The sequence below is a fragment of the Castor canadensis genome, chromosome 13, assembly GCF_047511655.1.
Source record: "Castor canadensis chromosome 13, mCasCan1.hap1v2, whole genome shotgun sequence".
NCBI classification, from domain to species: domain Eukaryota; kingdom Metazoa; phylum Chordata; class Mammalia; order Rodentia; family Castoridae; genus Castor; species Castor canadensis.
Window position 1 is genome coordinate 79,997,103 of NC_133398.1, and position 19,954 is coordinate 80,017,056.

Genomic DNA, 19,954 nt, shown 5'->3' on the forward strand with positions numbered 1-19,954 from the left:
AAGAAGGTAAAACAGAGAAATGGGCTCTACTGTCTAGGAGGAAAATGACCTTTTGTTTTTCTGCCATTATGGCTCCTCAACATTGATGCCAAGAAGTGGAGTGTGGACAGGAGGCTTGGACCCATCAATCCATAGGAGGAGGCACACTTCGCCTTCCATCTGGAGGCGGGGGCACTTAGACCTCCAGTGGTTACCCTTGCAGAGGGCAGGGTCCCGGTTGGGGGCGGGGCTGTCTCCCGGGCTGTCCCCCTTTTGAGCATCCTCTGCAGAAGTGCCCCTCCTGTCCACCACGGTAGCAAGTTCAGGATACAGGCCCCAGTCAGGTGGGGCCCTCTCTGAGAGCAGCAGTAAGGCCATGGTGTCTCTTATCTTTTACCCTCTTGTTAGTAAGGTCCCAGACATACAGACATAGCCGTAAATACAGACATGGCTATCTGTATTACTTGGTTCAGTGACTTTTCCCTTCAGCCACAGTCTGAGTTTTTTACGAATATGTGGGGCTGACTGTTAGAAATTTATCTTTGAGGAGAACCTCTCTCACCTGTGACTCTGAGTCCACTGTGGTATGCTTTCTGATAGCATCCTTAAGATGCTGTAGAAAGGTAAGAGGATTTTTTTTTTTAAGTTGTTGCTGTAAAGTAAAGTTATTTTACATTGACACCTGACACTCTGGAGAGCAACTCTCTGAACTGTTCTGGGCCTCAGTTTCCTCACTTGAAGAATGAGGAATCTGGTCTAGGTTAAACTACATTTTTCTACTATGAGATGGCTGAAGTGACGTTAATGCCACTTATCTTCTTTACCATTTTTTTAGTAATGCTGGGGAATTGAACCCAGGGCTTTGCACATGCTGGGCAGACATTCTCCCATTGAGCTACTTTCACAGCCCCAAATATTATTATTATTATTATTATTTACTTTGGCTGTACTGGGCTTGAACTCAGGACTTTATGCTTGTAAAGCGGCACTCTACTGCTTGAGCCCCATAATCATTTCCAACCTGAGTGGCCTGGGCCAGAACCCATTGCTTCTCTAATGAGATAAGAATCTGGTCTAGTAGAAGCATAGTATCCTTTCATGTCAGTTGAAAGGTTTGGATCACAGAGGTAAAGGCTTGAATGTATTTGGGCATCAGTACAGCTGTTAAGATGTTTTTAAATTTCCCTTAGATCTGATAACTGGAAGGGGACATAGATTTGCCCTCTTCCTACCATTGCCTGTTGGAGAGGGAAGCACTCATTAAGAGGTTCTGAGTATTGGGGTGGCTTAGAAGGTAGAAATTTGTATAGGGGACCTCAGTTTACTTTTTTACCTTTATAGAAAAGGTCTAATTGGTATTGTAATTTAAGGAACCCTGTGAAGGCCACTTCTCTTGGTCACCCAAGGCATACTGAGGCCAGGCCTCAGTACAAAGCTTCCAATATCTACCAGCCAGAAGACTGGAAGATTCCCATCTAGAAAGAACAAAACATTAGGATCCTGTCTTTTAGCTAAAAACAGGCAACCTCTTTAATAAAGGCTATCTTTTTAGCAAAGAAATCATTTGTAAAGTTAGAGAAGGGCATTCAGAGGGCATTTCAGGCCAATAACAGTACCATATGGGACAACTAGTGTTAATATTTGGAGGGAAAAATTTATGTTGAGGCCAAAGGTATAGAAAATTGTGAATGAGAAGTTTAGAGACCACAGTAATGTCCATTTTGCTATTTCTGGAACTATGACCTTTAGATAACAATTGGCTTACAAGGGCTTGGTCTGATGCCCTGAGGTGTGAGGTGGGCTAGGAGCAGGACTTGTGTAAGGCGCCACTCCCTCTACTCACACCTGGGACAAATGACCCTGACTGCCTAGGCCTGATCCTGCGGCCTGTCTCCCCTCCCCCCTTCCTGTGTACTATGCACACACTTATTCTAGGGGAAGTGGCGGTGGGCCATAGCCATTGCCACATGTGGCTGGTGGCCCAGGATTTGCTGGGTCTTCTCTATGGATTTTCTTAGCTATGGCAGGTGTTTTTGCTGTGTCCAGAAGCCGGCATCCTGTGCACAGGTGCACCTGTTTGCTTTCCCTCCTCCCCTTGTGGGGGCGAAGTTACAGCCTGAGCGTGGCAGCTGCAGTTTCTTTGTAAGCGCTTTTGTAAAGTAGCTGATTTAAAGTTACTTTAGACTGAGAGGCCTGGCAAACTAGTTGGAATAACTTAAGTCATAAGGTACCATGCTACAAGTTTTTCATGGGAGGCAGGGTCCCAGTAAGCCCAGGGAGGGGAAGAAAGACAGAGACAAAGGACACACGGTGAGACCATGGAGGAGGCAGAAAAGGTGCGCTGACATCTTAGGTAAGGGAGGGGAAGGCAGAGCCTGGAGGCTTGACACAGGCCTGAGAGATTAGCCATCACCTGTGTCTCTAGGTTGCTCCCATTGATTGGTACTGGCAGGCTTTCAGCAAAATGAAACCTCCACTCTCCAAATAAATCCGAGGTTTGGTCTCAGCCCAGCGGCTGGGAGCGTGAACTCTCCAGAGCTGGAACCGCCTTGAGGCCGGAATTGGCAAGGAGTGGCTTGCTTAACTCCATGACAGGGAAAGTTTTTCAGGAAGCTAGGAGGAGATAGGTATCGTAATTTGTTTGCATCTCTATTTTTGAAGTGAGTTTCTTGTAGATGACTTATATTTGGTTTTTGTGTTTTTATTCACTCTTGCTATTTCCTGTTTAATTGATATATCCAGACTCTTCCCGTTTAAAGTTAGTATTGGTGTAGTTTATATCCCTGGTATAATATATAGTTGATGGCTTTTTTTCTTTTGGTGGGACCTGTGTTTGAACTCAGGGCTTTGTGCTTGCAAGAGTAGTCATTCTACCCCTTGAGCAACCCCTCCTGTCTGATATATACTTGTTTGTCCCTTTTTCTGCAGAGCACCTAAAATCTTTGGAATTTCCTGTGGTAGGAGTGGCTTTTGTTATTCATAATGAGCTCCTTCATAAGTGAAGGTGACTTAGGTTACTGTCCTTAGCTAGCCTAAGGATGGAACCAGTCACCAGAAAAACCAAGTGGTTAGGGGATTGGAATTTTTAGCACCACTCACCAACCTCTAAGAAAGGGGTAGACTTGCAGACCAAACTCTGTAAAAACTCTTAAGGAGAGTTGATGAGCTTCTGGGTTGCTGAATTCATGAGGTTGGTGGGAATGCAGTATACCCAGAGAGGGCATGAAAGCTCCATGCGCATTCCCCATATCTTGCCCTGTCCCTCTCTTATTTGGATTCTTTGTGATATCCTTAATAAGAAACCAATAAATACTTGCCTAAATTTTGTGAGCCATACCAGCAAAGTATTAACTAAAGAAGAGCGTTCGTGGGAATAGAGTAGAGAGAAAAAGAAAATTTATTTGTATGATTGCACTTTTTTCTCTCACTATATCATTTACACTTCTTTAAAAACTGTCTTAGGGTTTACAGTATTTATTTAAAACTAATCTGAGTCCATATTTGATAGAACAATAATGTCACCATTTTGGTATTTAAGCATAAGCTCTGTCTTAGTCTTGCCAGGTGGTGGAGGATCCAAGATGGTGACTTGCTTGCTCTACAGCCTCAGTGACTGGTCCTTGGATAGAGGCCCAGACATCTCCAACCACCCACAAATCTTTGTGTAGGACTTGCTGTCCTACACAATATGTCAATGAATGTGTTAGTCTATATAAACCATCTGCCCATCTTTTTGTCAGGTTGTTTTGTTGTGTGTTTTAGTCGTAGAAGATGTTTGAAGATATATTTTCTGAATATTGGCCCCTTTGCAAATAAATGATTTGCAAATATTTCCCTCTATTCCATGTGTTGCCTGTTTACTGTTGATAGTGTTCTATAAGGTTGAAGAGTTTTTAATTTTATTACAGTTCAATTTGCCTTTCTTTTTCTTTTGTTGTCTGTGCTTTGGTGTCATATGAAGAAATCATTACAAAATGCCCTAGAACTTTCTACCCATGATTTAAGTTTTATAGTTAGGTCTTAAATTTAGATCTTGGTCTGTTGAATTTATTTTAGCATATGGTGTAACATAAAGGTACAGCTTAATACTTTTGCTCATGGATATTCAATTTTCCCAACAACTTTTATGGAAAAAAATGTCACCAGTGCCAAAACTCATTTGACAATATACAAGAAGGCTTATTTGTACAATTCCTATCCTCTTCCCCATGCCTATGTTTCTCTATTCTAGTATGACAGGTTTTGATTAATGTGGCTTGCAGTAAATTTCAAAATCAGGAAGTATGAGGCTTCTTTCTGTTTTTTTTTTTTTTCTTTAAGATTCTTTTGGCTACCCAGAATCCCTTGAAATTTCATGTGAATTTCAGGATGGATTTTTGTGGTTTTGGACAGTGTCTCACTGTGTATCCCAAGCTGGCTTGAAACTCAGTATTCAGCCCAGGCTGTCCTCGAGCTCATGGTCTTCCTGCCTCAGCCTCTCTAGTTCTGGGATTTACTGGTGTGTGCCTCCATGCTCAGCAAGGGTGGATATTTCTGTTTATTCATAAAAAATTTTGATAGGGATTGTATTGAATCTGCATTGCTTTGTGTAGTACTGAGGTTATGACAATATTGACTCTTCCAATCTATTAATATGGGTTGTGTTTTCCATTACATCTTAAAGTTTCATTATATATGTCAGCTTCCATAATTAAGTTTATTCATAAGTATTTTTGCTGTTATTGTAAATGGAATTGTTTTCTAATTTCCTTTCTGTATCGTTCATTTTTATTGTATAGAAAAACAACTAGTTTTTATGTATTGATTTTGAGCCCAACATTGTTTAAAATGCTTATTTTAGCAATTTTTGGACTATTTAGAGTTTTCCACATACAAGATGATGCCATCTGTGGATAGAGATAGTTTTGCATCTTCTTTTCCAGTTTGGGTATCTCTTCATTGTCAAGTTGCTTGCTATGCTGTGTTGTTAGAAATGGCAGAGACTGGCATTCTTATCTGAGAAGAGAAGATTTCAGACTTTCACTATCGAGGATGATGTTATTTGTGCATTTTCCATTCATGGCTTTTTATTATGTTGATGTAGTTTTGTTTTATTCCTAGTTTGTGGAGTGTTTTTTTGTCATGAAATGGTAAGTTATTATTCATTATAAATAATAATTTTAGCTTCCTTCTGCATCACTTTGAAATTTATTTTTTCTTCACTCTGTTATATGTGGTATATTACATTGATTTGCATATATTGAATCATTCTTGCATTCTGGGAATAAATCCTGCTAGGTCTTGGTGTATATTCTTTTTATCATGCTATTGAATTTTGTTTACTAGTTTTTGTTTAGAATTTTATATCAATATTTGTAAAGACCATTATTCTGTAGTTTCCTTTTCTTGTAGTGTTTTAGTAATGCTGGCCTTAGACAATGTAGAAGAGTTCCCTTCTATTCAGATTTTTGGAAGAATTTGTGGAGGAATATTGAGGGTTGATGTTAATTCTGTTTTTAAATGTTTCCTAGACTCCATCAGTGAAACACTCTGGTCTTCAGTTTTTGTTACTGTTAGGAAGTTTTTCATTACTGACTTAATGTCTTAATAGTTGCAGATCTATTCAGATGAACTATTTTTATCATTATTTAGTCTTGGTGTATTGTGGGTTTCTAGGAGTTTGCCTGTTTCATTTATGTCATTCAGTTTGTCACTGTACATTTGCCCATAGGTTCCTCTCTGGGGATTAAACTCAGGACCTCAAATATGTGAGGGAAGTACTCTAGCACTGAAGTACACACAAAGCCCTGTGCACCATACTTTCTTAAAAGCTTTATATTTCTGTAAAATTGGTAATGATGTCTCCCCTTTCATTTCTGATTATAGTTCTTTGGGTTTTTTCTTTACATTTTTTTTTAAATAGTCAGTCTAGTTAAGGGCTTGTCAGTTTTGTTGATATTTTTGAAGAACTGTGTCATTTGCTGATTTTCTCTTTTTTCTATTAAGCTTATCTCTGCTTTTTTATTTCCTTCCTTCTGCAAGGTTTGAGTTTGTGTTTCCTTAAGATATAAACGTAGGTTGCCATTTGGGATATTTTTTTCTTTTGTAATTTAAGCATTTGTATCTTATATTACAGCTTTCACTGCTTCCTATTAATTTCAGTATGTTGTGTTTTCATTTTTCTCAAGGTACATTATGTTTTTTCTTGTGATTTTTCTCTAATCCATTGTGTGTTTTTCATATATTTGAGGACTTTTCTATTTTCCTTCTGTTGTTACTAGATTCATTCCATTGTTTTCATAGGATACTTTGTATGAGTTCAGTGTTTTGAAGATTTTTGGCACCCATTTTATTACCTTGCATACAGCCTCTCCTAGAGAATGTTCCATGTGTATTTGAAAAAAAGTGTGATCTTTTGCTATTGGGTGGAATTTTCTATGTATGTGTGTTTGATCAATTGGCCAGTAGTGTTGTTTAGGTTTTCCATTTCTTTTATAATCTTCCATGGTTATTGCCATTGTCATCTATTACTACAGTGCTACCTATTTCTCTCCTTAATTCTTTCTTTTTTTTTTTTTTTATTCATACGTGCATACAATGTTTGGGTCATTTCTCCCCCTCTCCCCACCCCCTCGATACCTGGCAGACTATTTTGCCCTTATTTCTAATTTTGTTGAAGAGAGAGTATAAGCAGTAATAGGAAGGAACAAGGGTTTTTGCTAGTTGAGATAAGGATAGCTATACAGGGAGTTGACTCACATTGATTTCCTGTGCATGTGTGTTACCTTCTGGGTTAATTCTTCTTTTTTTTTTTTAATTTTTAATTTCTGTATTATTATTTTAGGGAAATAAAAGTTTGAGAACAAGGACTATACCACATTCTCCTTTTTGTCTTCAGCTTCTTGAACAGTGATTGTCACATGTAGGCATTCAGTAAACATTAAATATCCCACATGTTTCCTGAGTTATTTTTTCAAGAGTGATAATATTTTTGAAAAAATATCTACTTGCAAAAAATAAACTGTGAGTACATAATATGCACATGGTATAATATAAGCCATAAAGTGCCTTAATCTTGAAGCCCTGGAGTATTTCTCTTCAAATACATTACATATATATTTGTAACCACATATTAATACATGAAGATGGCCTGTAAAAGTGTTTTTTTTTATTTTACTATTCATATGTGCATGCAAGGCTTGGGTCCTTTCTCCCCCCTGCCCCTACCCCCTCCCTTACCACCCACTCACCCTCTCCCTCTCCCCCCACCCCCTCAATACCTGGCAGAAACTGTTTTGCCCTTACCTCTAATTTTGTTGAAGAGAGAGTATAAGCAATAATAGGAAGGAACAAGGGTTTTTGCTGGTTGAGATAAGGATAGCTGTACAGGGAGTTGACTCACATTGATTTCCTGTGCATGTGTGTTACCTTCTAGGTTAATTCTTCTTGATCTAACCATTTGTCTAGTTCCTGGTCCCCCTCTCCTATTGTCTCAGTTGCTTTTAAGGTATCTGCTTTAGTTTCTGTGCGTTGAGGGCAACAAATGCTAGCTAATTTTTTAGGTGTCTTACGTTTCCTCACCCCTCCCTTGTGTGCTAAAGCTTTTATCATGTGCTCAAAGTCCAATCCCATTGTTGTGTTTGCCCTTGATCTAATGTCCACATATGAGGGAGAACATATGAGTTTTGGTCTTTTGGGCCAGGCTAACCTCACTCAGAATCCCTTGACTTGAAAGAGGTAATTTTGCACAAACTTGATGTTCTCCAATTCCATCCATTTACCAGCGAATGATAACATTTCGTTCTTCTTCATGGCTGCATAAAATTCCATTGTGTATAAACACCACATTTTCTTGATCCATTCATCAGTAGTGGGGCATCTTAGCTGTTTCCATAACTTGGCCATTGTGAATAGTGCCGCAATAAACATGGGTGTGCGGGTGCCTCTGGAGTAACCTGTGTCACAGTCTTTTGGGTATATCCCCAAGAGTGGTATTGCTGGATCAAATGGTAGATTGATGTCTAGCTTTTTAAGTAGCCTCCAAAATTTTTTCCAGAGTGGTTATATTAGTTTACATTCCTACCAGCAGTGTAAGAGGGTTCCTTTTTCCCCCCGCATCCTCGCCAACACCTGTTATTGGTGGTGTTTCTGATGATGGCTATTCTAACAGGGGTGAGGTGGAATCTTAGTGTGGTTTTAATTCGCATTTCCTTTATTGCTAGAGATGGTGAGCATTTTTTCATGTGTTTTTTGGCCATTTAAATTTCCTCTTTTGAGAAAGTTTTGTTTAGTTCACTTGCCCATTTCTTTATTGCTTCATTGATTTTTCGGAGAGTTTAGTTTTTAAGTTCCCTGTATATTCTGGTTATTAGTCCTTTGTCTGATGTGTAGCCGGCAAATATTTTCTCCCACTCTGTGGGTTTTCTCTTCACTTTAGAGACCATTTCTTTTGTTTAGCAGAAGTTTTTTGTTTTATGAAGTCCCATTTATCTATGCTGTCTCTCAGTTGCTGTGCTCCTGGGGTTCCATTGAGAAAGTTCTTACCTATACCTACTAACTCCAGAGTATTTCCTACTCTTTCCGGTATTAACTTTAGAGTTTGTGGTCTGATATTAAGATCCTTGATCCATTTTGAGTCAATATTGGTATAGGGTGATAAACATGGATCTAGTTTCAGTTTTTTGCAGACTGCTAACCAGTTTTCCCAACAGTTTTTGTTGAAGAGGCTGCTTTTTCTCCATCGTGTATTTTTAGCTCCTTTGTCAAAGACAAGTTGGTTATAATTGTGTGGCTTCATATCTGGGTCTTCTATTCTGTTCCACTGGTCTTCATGTCTGTTTTTGTGCCAGAACCATGCTGTTTTTATCATTATTGCTTTGTAATATAGTTTGAAGTCAGGTATTGTGATACCTCCTGCATTGTTCTTTTGACTGAGTATTGCCTTGGCTATTCGTGGCCTCTTGTGTTTCCATATGAATTTCACGGTAGATTTTTCAATCTCTTTAATGAATGTCATTGGAATTTTGATGGGAATTGCATTAAACATGTATATTACTTTTGGGAGTATCGACATTTTTACTATGTTGATTCTACCAATCCATGAGCATGGGAGATCTCTCCGCTTTCTATAGTCTTCCTCAATCTCTTTCTTCAGAAGTTTATAGTTTTCCTTGTAGAGGTCATTCATATCTTTTGTTAGGTTTGCACCTAGGTATTTGATTTTTTTTGAGGCCATTGTATAAGGAATTGTTTTCATATATTCTTTTTCAGTTTGTTCATTATTAGTGTATAGAAATGCTAATGATTTTTCTATGTTGATTTTATATCCTGCTACCTTGCTGTAGCTATTGATGGTGTCTAGGAGCTTTTGAGTAGAGTTTTTTTGGTCTTTAAGGTGTAGGATCATGTCATCTGCAAATAGGGATATTTTGACCTTTTCTTTAGCTATTTATATTCCTTTCATTCCTTCTTCTTGCCTAATTGCTCTGGCTAAGAATTCCAGTACTGTGTTGAATAAGAGTGGAGATAGTAGGCAACCTTGTCTGGTCTCTAAACTGAAGAGAACACCCACAGAGTGGGAGAAAATATTTGCGGGCTACACATCAGACAAAGGACTAATAACCAGAACATATAGGGAACTTAAAAAACTAAATTCTCCCAAAACTAATGAACCAATAAATAAATGGGCAAGTGAACTAAACAGAACTTTCTCAAAAGAAGAAATTCAAATGGACAAAAAACACATGAAAAAATGCTTACCATCTCTAGCAATAAAGGAAATGTAAATTAAAACCACACTAAGATTCCACCTCACCCCTGTTAGAATCGCTATCAGTAGCAACACCAACAACAAGAGATGTTGGCGAGGATGCGGGGGAAAAAGGAACCCTCTTACACTGTTGGTGGGAATGTAAACTAGTACAACCACTCTGGAAAAATACTTGGAGGCCACTTAAAAAGCTAGACATCGAGCTACCATTTGATCCAGCAATACCACTCTTGGGGATATACCCAAAAGACTGTGACACAGGTTACTCCAGAGGCAGCTGCACACCCATGTTTATTGCAGCACTATTCACAATAGCCAAGTTATGGAAACAGCCAAGATGCCCCACCACTGACGAATGGATTAAGAAAATGTGGTATCTATACACAATGGAATTTTATGCAGCCATGAAGAAAAAGCAAATGTTATCATTCGCTGGTAAATGGATGGAATTGGAGAACATCATTCTGAGTGAGGTTAGCCTGGCCCAAAAGACCAAAACTCGTATGTTCTCCCTCATATGTGGACATTAGATCAAGGGCAAACACAACAAGGGGATTGGACTATGAGCACATGATAAAAGCTTTAGCACACAAGGGAGGGGTGAGGATAGGTAAGACACCTAAAAAACTAGCTAGCATTTGTTGCCCTTAACGCAGAGAAACTAAAGCAGATACCTTAAAAGCAACTGAGGCCAATAGGAAAAGGGGAAGAGGAACTAGAGAAAAGGTTAGGTCAAAAAGAATTAACCTAGAAGGTAACACCCACGCACAGGAAATCAATGGGAGTCAATGCCCTGTATAGCTATCCTTATCTCAACCAGCAAAAACCCTTGTTCCTTCCTATTATTGCTTATACTCTCTCTACAACAAAATTAGAAATAAGGGCAAAATAGTTTCTGCTGGGTATTGAGGGGGGGGAGAGGGAGGGGGCGGAGTGGGTGGTGAGGGAGGGGGTGGGGGCAGGGGGGAGAAATGAACCAAGCCTTGTATGCACATATGAATAATAAAAGAAAAATGAAAAAATAATAAATAGGCACAGGCGAAAAAAAAAAAAAAGAATTAACCTAGAAGGTAACAAAAAACCCTTGTTTCTTCCTATTGTTGCTTATACTCTCTACAACAAAATTTGAAATAAGGGCAAAATAATTTCTGCTGTGTATTGAATGGATGGGCGGGAGAGGGAGTGGGCAAAGTGGGGGGTAAGGGAGGGGAGAAATGAACCAAGCCTTGTATGCACATATGAATAATGAAACAATAAAAAAAATAAAGGTCTGATAGAATTCAGCAGAGAATCCATCAGACCCTGGACTTTTCTTTTTGGGAGACTCTTGATTGCTGCTTTGATTTCATTCTGTGTTATAGGTCTATTCAGGTGATTAATTTCCTCTTGGTTCAGTTTTGGATGATCATGTGTATCTAGAAATCTGTCCATTTCTTTAAGATTTTCAAATTTATTTGAATATAGGTTCTCAAAGTAGTCTCTGATGATTTCCTGGACTTCCATGGTGTTTGTTGTTATCTCCCCTTTTGCATTCCTGATTCTACTAATTTAGGTTTTTTCTCTCCTCATTTTAGTCTGGTTTGCCAGGGTTCTGTTGATCTTGTTTATTTTTTCAAAGAACCAACTTTTTGTTTCATTAATTCTTTATATGGTGTTTTGGTTTCTATTTCGTTGATTTCAACTGTTATTTTTATTATTTCTCTCCTTCTATTTGTTTTGGGATTTGCTTGTTCTTGTTTTTCTTGGAGTTTGACATGTATCATTAGGTCATTGATTTGGGATCTTTCAGTCTTTTTAATATATGCACTCATGACTATAAACTTTCCTTTCAGGACTGCCTTAGCTGTGTCCCATAGGTTCTGGTAGGTTGTGTTTTCATTTTCATTGACTTCCAGGAACTTTTTAATTTACTCTTTTATTTCATCAATGACCCATTGTTCATTAAGTAATGAGTTATTTAGTTTCCAGCTGTTTGCACATTTTTTGTCTTTACTTTTGTTGAGTTCTAGTGTTATTGCATTGTGATCAGATAGTGCGCATGGTATAATTTCTATTTTGATTTTGTCCGTTTGGTGTTCTGGAGGCCTCTTGCATCTATATGGGAATAGATTTCTCTAGATTTGGGAAATTTTCTGTTATTATTTTGTTGAATATATTATGCATTCCCTTTGCTTGCACCTCTTCTCCTTACTCATTGCCCATGTTCTCAGATTTGGTCTTTTTATGGAGTCGGTGACTTCTTGCATTTTCTTTTCACAGGTCTTGAGTTGTTTAATAGTCCTTCGGTTTTTCCTTTAATTACCATTTCATCTTCAAGTTCTGAGATTCTGTCTTCTGTTTGTTCTATTCTGCTGGTTTAAGGTAACACACATGTACAGGAAATTAATGCGAGTCCACTTCCTGTATAGTTATCCTTATTTCAACTAGCAAAAACCCTTGTTCCTTCCTATAATTGCTTATGCTCTCTTCAACAAAAGTAGAGATAAGGGCAAAATAGTTTCTGTAGGGTATGGAGAGGGTAGGGGGGAGACAGAGGGAGGGGGAGAAATGACCCAAACATTGAATGCACTTATGAATAAGATAAAAATTGAAAAAAAAAATAAAGTGTTGGTGTTTAATTCTTTTAGCTTTCTATTTACCAACACATAGAAAAAGAAAAATAATGTAACTTAATGTAAAAAACCCTTTATAATTCAGTCTACAATTTTATACATGTTACTCACAGTATTACCTGGTACTATGAAAACCTGAGATCTTATTTTACAAATGAACCAAAAGAATTGAAAAACATTTCATGAAAAGTATGTGCCATTATTGCTGATTGACAACTTCACATCTCTCTCTGTATGTTTATAAACAATCCATTGTTTTCTCTGGTAAATGCATCCCTTTTCGCATTCTTCAGCTGTGCATATATACATTTCTTCTGTCTGCTCCAGGGCTATATTCATGTAACCATCCAGGCAAGCTAAGACCGTTAATGATCCACTCCAGAGTTTAATTTCACCACAACTGGCCACCCCATGATTTGCTTTAAGAAGTAACTAGGGGCACAGACTTAATTTTAACAATTTTGGGAGATAGGAAACCTGGTTTCTTATTCCAGCTCTGATACTTTATGAGCTGTGTGATTTGGGCATCTCATTTCTCTCTCATGGCCCCAGGTCCTCATCTCTTGGCCAGGGTCCAGAACCTCTACTTCAGATCCCTCATCAGCCTGGCCCGTGTGTACTATCCCAGAGAAAACTGAAATCTTTGGCTTGTTTTTGAGATAGAGTCTTATATTTTTGCCTGGTCTGGCCTCAAATTGAGATTGTTCTATCTGTGCCTCTGGAGGAGCTGGGATTACAGGTGTGTGCTACTCTGCTTGGCTGAATACTGTTTATTTTAATCTGTTCTGCCAATCTGGGTCTTTTGATTGGGAAGTTAAAACTTTGTGTGTGTGTGTGTGTGTGTGTGTGTGTGTGTGTGTGTGTGTGTGTGTGTGTGTCAGTCTTCGGGATTGAACCCAGGGACTTGTGCATGCTAGGCAAGTGCTCTACCTCTGGACTCCATGCTCAGCCCTTGTTTTTTTTGAGACAGGGTCTCACTGTAGCTCAGATTGGCAATGAACTGTGTATCCTAGGGTAGCCTCAGACTTGCCATTTGCTTAAACTTCCAGAATGCTGGGATTTCAGGAGTATGTGCCACTATGTCTGACTAAACCATTTATATTTAAAGTAATTACAAAAAGGGAAGAACTTAGTACAGTCATTTTGTTGATTACTTTTTATATGTCTTACAGCTTTTTGGCTCTTACTTCCCCTTTGTTTCTTTCTTTTTTTGACAGCACATGGGGTTTGAACTTAGGACTTGCACTTTTGTGCTTGCTGTGCAGATGCTCCACCACTTGGGCCATGCTGCCAGCCCTTTTTGCTTTGGTTAGTTTTGGGATAGGGGCTTGCTTCATGGCTGGGTTGGCCTGTCCCTCCCTTGTTCTATTTATGTTTTCTGCATAGTTGACATGACATGTGTACACCACCTCTTATTAATTGAGACAAGGGTCTCCTGAACTTTTTGTCTGGCTTGTCCTTGAGCCACAATCCTCCTGATCTGTGCCTACCCAGAGGATTATAGGATGAGCCACCACTGCTTCCAGCCTTTTTTTGGGGTGTGGGGACGGGGGTGACTAAGGATTTGAGCTCAGGGTTTAGGTAAGTACTCTGCTGATTGAGCCATGCTCCCTACCTTAGTTGAGTTTTTTGTGGGGACATGTCTTGATACCCTTTTTTCTTTTGTGCATATTTTACAGATTTTTTCTTTGTAGTTACTGTGGGGATTGCATAGAACATCCTAATGTTATAATGATGTATTTTATATAGATACTAATTTTGTGTATAAAACCTTCTTTACTGTTGATCCTCTCTTCCTCTATATTTTGGTGTTGATGTAACAAATTGCATCTTTATATGTTGTGTACCCATTAACATAGACATTATGCCTTTATCTTTTAAACCCATAAGACGATAAAAAGTAGAAATGCCCAAATCACAGGAATATTAACTTTTATATTTGCCATCATATTTACCATTCCTGGAGAACTTTGTATTTTCATATGACATTGAGCATCCTTTGTTTTCAACTTGAGGAACTTCCTGTAGATTTCTTGTAGGGTGGGTCTAATGGAAATAAATCTAATGGGAATGTCTTAATTTCTCCTTTGTGTTTAGAGGAGCACTTAATTGGATATAAACTTAGTTAAAAGTTTTTTGCCTTTTTTTTTTTTCCCCTTCCTGCATTTCAAATATATTATCCAGCTGCCTTTTGGGTTACAATGTTTTTGTTGAGAAATCCACTGATAATGTTATTGAGCATTCCAATAGCCCAAACAGTTGTTTTAAACCCTGTGTGGGGTGGCTCACACCTGTAATCCTAGCTACTTGGGAGGCTGGAAATTGGGAGAATTGTGGTTGTAGGCTAGCCTGGGCAGGTAGTTCATGAGACCCCCATCTCTGAAATAACCAGAGCAAAATGAACTGGAGGTGTGGCTCAAGTAGTAGAATGCTTGCTTTGCAAATGAGGAACCTTGAATTCAAATTCCAGTCCCACCAAAACAAATAAAAAACCCTCTAGTTATTTTAAAGTCTTTTTTTCCCTAGTAAATCCTAAGCCTGTGATTCTCTCTTCTTTCCTCCCTCCCTCTTCTTCCTCCTTCTCTTCCTTTCTCTTCTCCCTCTCTCTCCCGCCCCCCTCTCTCCCTCTCCTGTCTCTTGGTGTAGAACTGGGAGTTGATCATAGAGCTTCCCACATGCTGAGCAGGTGCTTCACCACTTCAGCCACTCTCAAGCCCTTTTGTTTGTATTTTGGTTTTGAGAAAGGGCTTGCTAACTGCCTGAGCTGCTGTCAGCCTCTCAATCTTCCTGTCTCTGCATCCTAAGTAACTGGGGTTATAGATACATACTACTGTGCCCAGTGCTGTACTTCTTTAGAGTTGGTTTCTTGAGGTTTATTTTGTTCCTTTGACTGGACCATGTTGTACTGTTTCTTCATATGTTTTGTAATTTTTTTTATTGAAACTTGAGCATTTCAAAAGAGATCCACCTCTCTTAGTCTGTTCAGACTGGCTCTGTGCTGGAGAAAGCCTTTACTAGTTATCACTGAGTGAAGGCTTAAGGTATTTCTGGTTCTCTTTGGGCATGCAGTATGCCTTGCCCTATGTGTGTTTTTTTTTTTCTCAGTTCTCTCATATGTACAACTGCTTTAATGTCTAATATCTTAGAGTCTCACCTCTGCATCTCAGGGCCTGGTTGTTCCTTTTGTATTCTTCTGTGCTTAATCTCTTGACTCACTCTGAAGGTACAGTTGTGTATGCTTCTAATGTGTATTGTGTCTGCCACTGATTTCATTGGCCTTCAACCTGATATCCATACTGTGCCATTTTCCACCTGATCACTGAGTCATGTGAGACAGACATCAGTCCTCTTAGCGGTACCCAGAGAGTCCCACTGTCTTCTTTCCATCTCAAGGAAAGAATCAGATTTTCTTGATTATGCATTTCTTTGCTTGCTGTAGATTTTTAGCCAGTTTCTAAAGTTCCTATCAAGTTATTTTGGTTAGTCTGTTTTTCATTTGATATTTCTTTGGGAGAATAAGGCCCTGGAGCATCCTAGAATGTCATCTCACTTACACTGCTCCCTTTCTCCTTCACTTTTGCAAGACAGTTTGAGTAGATGCGGTATTCTAGGTTGGTGGTTGTTTACTTTCAACACTTTAAATATTTTATTCTTTATTCTTTTTGCTTTTGTTTGTAAAGTGAGTGTGATATAATTTTAATACATGTACCTCTATAGATACATTTGTTTTTCTCCTCCTCCTCCTTCTTCCCTCCTACCCCACTCTGCCCCTCTAACTCCCTTCTATTCTCTCTCTCCCCCCACTCATCCTCATTCCCTGATCTTTTGCTACTGACTTTTGCTGTGTAGCTGTTTGCCCAGGCTGGCCTTGAACTTTTGAAGTTTTGAGCCTACTGCCTTTGCCTCTTGAGTGCTGGGATTACCAGAGTGTGCCTTCAAGCCTGACTTCTTTCTGCTTTCTTCGAAGATTTATTTTCTGCAGTTTGATTTTTAATATGCTTCGGTAGAGATTTTTTTGGCGTTATCCTCCTTGGTGGTTTCTGTGTTTCCTGTATAAATGGTGTATTCTCCGCGCCCCGCCCCCCCACCCCTCCCCCCACCCCGCACCGCCACACACACACACACACACACACACACACACACACACACACACGCTGGGGCTTGAACTCAGGGTCTCCACTTGACCCATGGGGGTGCCCCCCCAACCCTTTTTTAGTTATTTTTCAAATAGGATCTTGCAGTTTTAGCCTTGGAACACATAGCTGTGATTACAGGTGCATGCTACCTAGCCCTTGTCCTGTATCATTAATTTTATAAATTTGTTAGCTATTATTACTTCAGAAATGTGTGTGTGTGTACGCACGCGCTGCACCCCTCTGTACTGTTTTGCTTCTGATACTCATACTAGCTGTGTATCACAGCTTTTATAATTGCCCTGCATCTTGGACATTCTGTCTTGTTACATTTTCACTCTTTTCTTTTCCCATTTGAATTTGGGAAGTCTATATTCATTTATCTTTGCTTATTGATTTTACATTTTTATAATTTATTTTCTACCTGTTCATTGCAAGTATATTTAAATAGGATTCACTTTTTCTTTATTCAGTTTGTTTATTGATCCTGTACTTGATACTTTGTTAGATTAATATCATTTATGTAATTATGATTAAAGCACATGTATAATATTAAGCTATATCCACAGAGAAAAAAAAATGTCAAAAAGTGAAATTTTGGTCAGACATACCACATTAGACTATGCAGAAGAATAAAGGAGAGCTACTGAAAAATAGGTAGATTCTGTTTTCTGTTATGTGTGATTATTTTTCTCTAGTATGATATTTAGGAATTAAGCATATGTAACTTTTTTAAATGAAAATGGTTGGATGTTTGAGGTTTGTTTTTATTACAATTTTTTTTTTTTATAGGAGCTGTGGCCTTCAAGAATCTTAAAATTAAAGAAAACGCCCTGGTAGGTTGGACTATGAAAATTTGTAAGCTAGTGCATTTAACTATGTATGCTTGTTTTGAATTAATTTGCCTTTAATTTAGTTAAATTTGGGGAAAATTTTGGAAGTTATTTTTATATAATGTGAATTTTGCAAAATGGAGCTTTAAGTTCTTTAAAAGTAAAAACTGACAGTGTATTTTTCCCATTTAAAATATTTATATTTAAATAAACATATTATTCCCATGTGATTTTGCTTTAGTGCTTAACCTGTCTTGTAATTGCTTTCAAGTTTTTTTCTAACACCATCTTAATGTATTCAATTCAGTGGCATGAATTATATTCACAATCTTGTGCAACCCTTACAGTATCTGTTTCCACAACTGTTTCACATCCCTAGGAGAAACTCAAAGCATTAAATAATAAGTTCCATTCCTTTTCCCATTGGCCATGGAAATTTTTCTTTATTGTTCACTGAAAACTCTGTACCTATTAAGCAGTAATCTCCCAATTTCCTCTCTCCATTCCCATAAATGTGCCTATTGGTACTTCATGTAAATGGTATCATGTCATGTTTATCTATTTATGTCTGGATTATTTCACTTAGTGTAATGTTTTCTAGGTTCATACATGTTGTAGCATATATCAGAACATCCCTTTTTATAACTGAATATTATTCCACTCTGCATGTATACCACATTTTGGTTTTTTTTTCATTCAGCTACTGCTGAGCACTTGGGTTGTTCCATTTGGCTCTTGTGAAAAATGCTACAATGAATATTTGTTTACATGTGTCTACTCCAGAGCCTCCTTTCTGTTTCTTTGGGTATATATCTAGGAATAGTATTGCTGGATCATATGATAATTCTTAGCTTTTTTTAGGAATGACAGATTTTTTTTTCCCAATCACATAATAATTCTATACTTAATCTTTTTAGGAATGATGATTTTTTTCCCACATTTGTTACATCATTTTGCATTCCCTCCAGCAGTGCACTATGTTTCTAATTTTCCTGCATTTCCTAAGTCTTCCATGATGTGTTATTTTCTGTTTTCATTTGGTAACAGCTATCCTAATGCATGTGAAATGGTATCTCATTGTTTTTATTAGAATTTCTCTAGTGACTAGTGATTCATCTTTTCATGTACTTGTTACCATTTTGTATGTTCTTTGAAGAAATGTCTACTGAAGTCCTCTGTCATACGAATATGTATGTGAATATACATATACATACACATATACCCACATTGCTGGGCAGTACTGGGGTTTGAACTCAGGACCTTGTGCTTGCTAGGCAGATACTCTACCACTTGAGCCATTGTGCCAAACCCCTATTGTCATTTTTTTTTTTTTTTCCCCTATTGTCATTTTTTAATCAGTTCTTTTGTTGTTGTTGTGGTTGAATTTTTGGAGATCTCTGTATGTTCTGCATATTAACTTCTTATGCAATACATGATTTAATATTTCCCCCATTCCGAAGGTTGACTTAACCCTCTGTTGATAGTGTTCTTTGATGCACAGACACTTTCAATTTAATGCAGATCATCTATTTTTATTTTTATATTAATTTTTTTATGTTATGCTGGGTGGGTTACATTGTGGCATTTACAGAAGTTCTTACAATATATCAAATATATCATACTTGAATTCATCCCCTCCAATTCGTCTGTTGTCTGTGCTTGCATTGTCATTTTCAAGAAATCATTACCAAATCTAATGCAATGAATATTTTTTACAGAAGTTTTCCTGCAAGCATTTTGTAGTTTTAGCTCATGTTTAGTTCTTTAATTTTCATACATGGCATAGGACAAAGGTCATATCTTTTGCAACTGACAATCCACTTTTCCTAGTACCACTTTACTGTGAAGGTTGCCCTAATCCTCAGTGAATGGAGAGAAGTAATTTGAAAGTTATTGTTTTGTAAAATTTTGCAAAAGGAAGTTTTAATCTCCAGCAGTAAACCTGACAGTGGAATTTTTCACCTTAAAAAGTATTTTAAAGGTGTTAATGATTCTGAGGTGGATAACTTTTTTGTTCAGTATTAATGTTGACCCTTACACACATTTACTTTGAAAAGAGGAGTTTTCATGAATTTTATTGACTTCAGTAATATTACAGTCAAAATTTAATGAATATAAATAAATGTTAAAGGTAAAAAGACTGTGCAAGGCAATTAAAAACCGTTCACATTATTTTGGGAAGAAAAAGGCAGTCATTTGTATTGTTGATATGTACTGATTCTTTCTATTTTTATTTTTTCTTTGTAGAGTCAACTGGATGTACCATTCCGAGTTAAAGTTGGTCATATAGGTAAGTCATACTCATTTGGTCATGTAGCCAGAATAATCTGACCAGTATCTCCCTTATGTAATGTTTTTAATGTTTCTGAGCATTAATAGAAAATATCATAATCATGTGTTTTTATTTAGGTAGAGCTTAGATGGGTACCTTAAAAGTATTGCAAGGTTCATGTACTCCTTCCTTGCCCTGTATTTGATATCTGTGTAGTTAAGAAATGATACCTCTTCAAATTGAGTTGAGAGCCAGAGCACTGGTCTTACCAGAAGCCATAACTGTCTGAGTTTTCTTGCTTTCTGACTAGTTACTTCTGTTTTGTTCTGATTAGTATGGAATATGTAGTGTAAAGAGGACAGTCTGGATTATGCAAG

General features: G+C 37.9%; 1 protein-coding gene across 3 annotated transcripts in view; it reads left to right on the forward strand.

The window, feature by feature from the left end:
* Positions 1–19,954, forward strand: part of Vps13a (vacuolar protein sorting 13 homolog A) — a 237,897-nt gene that overhangs the window by 14,940 nt on the left and 203,003 nt on the right. For all 3 annotated transcript variants that reach the window (XM_074052093.1, XM_074052095.1, XM_074052094.1), the window contains exons 2-3: positions 17,265–17,308; positions 19,553–19,595. In XM_074052093.1, the coding sequence (XP_073908194.1) occupies positions 17,265–17,308; positions 19,553–19,595 (87 nt within the window). The remainder of the gene's footprint in view (positions 1–17,264; positions 17,309–19,552; positions 19,596–19,954) is intronic.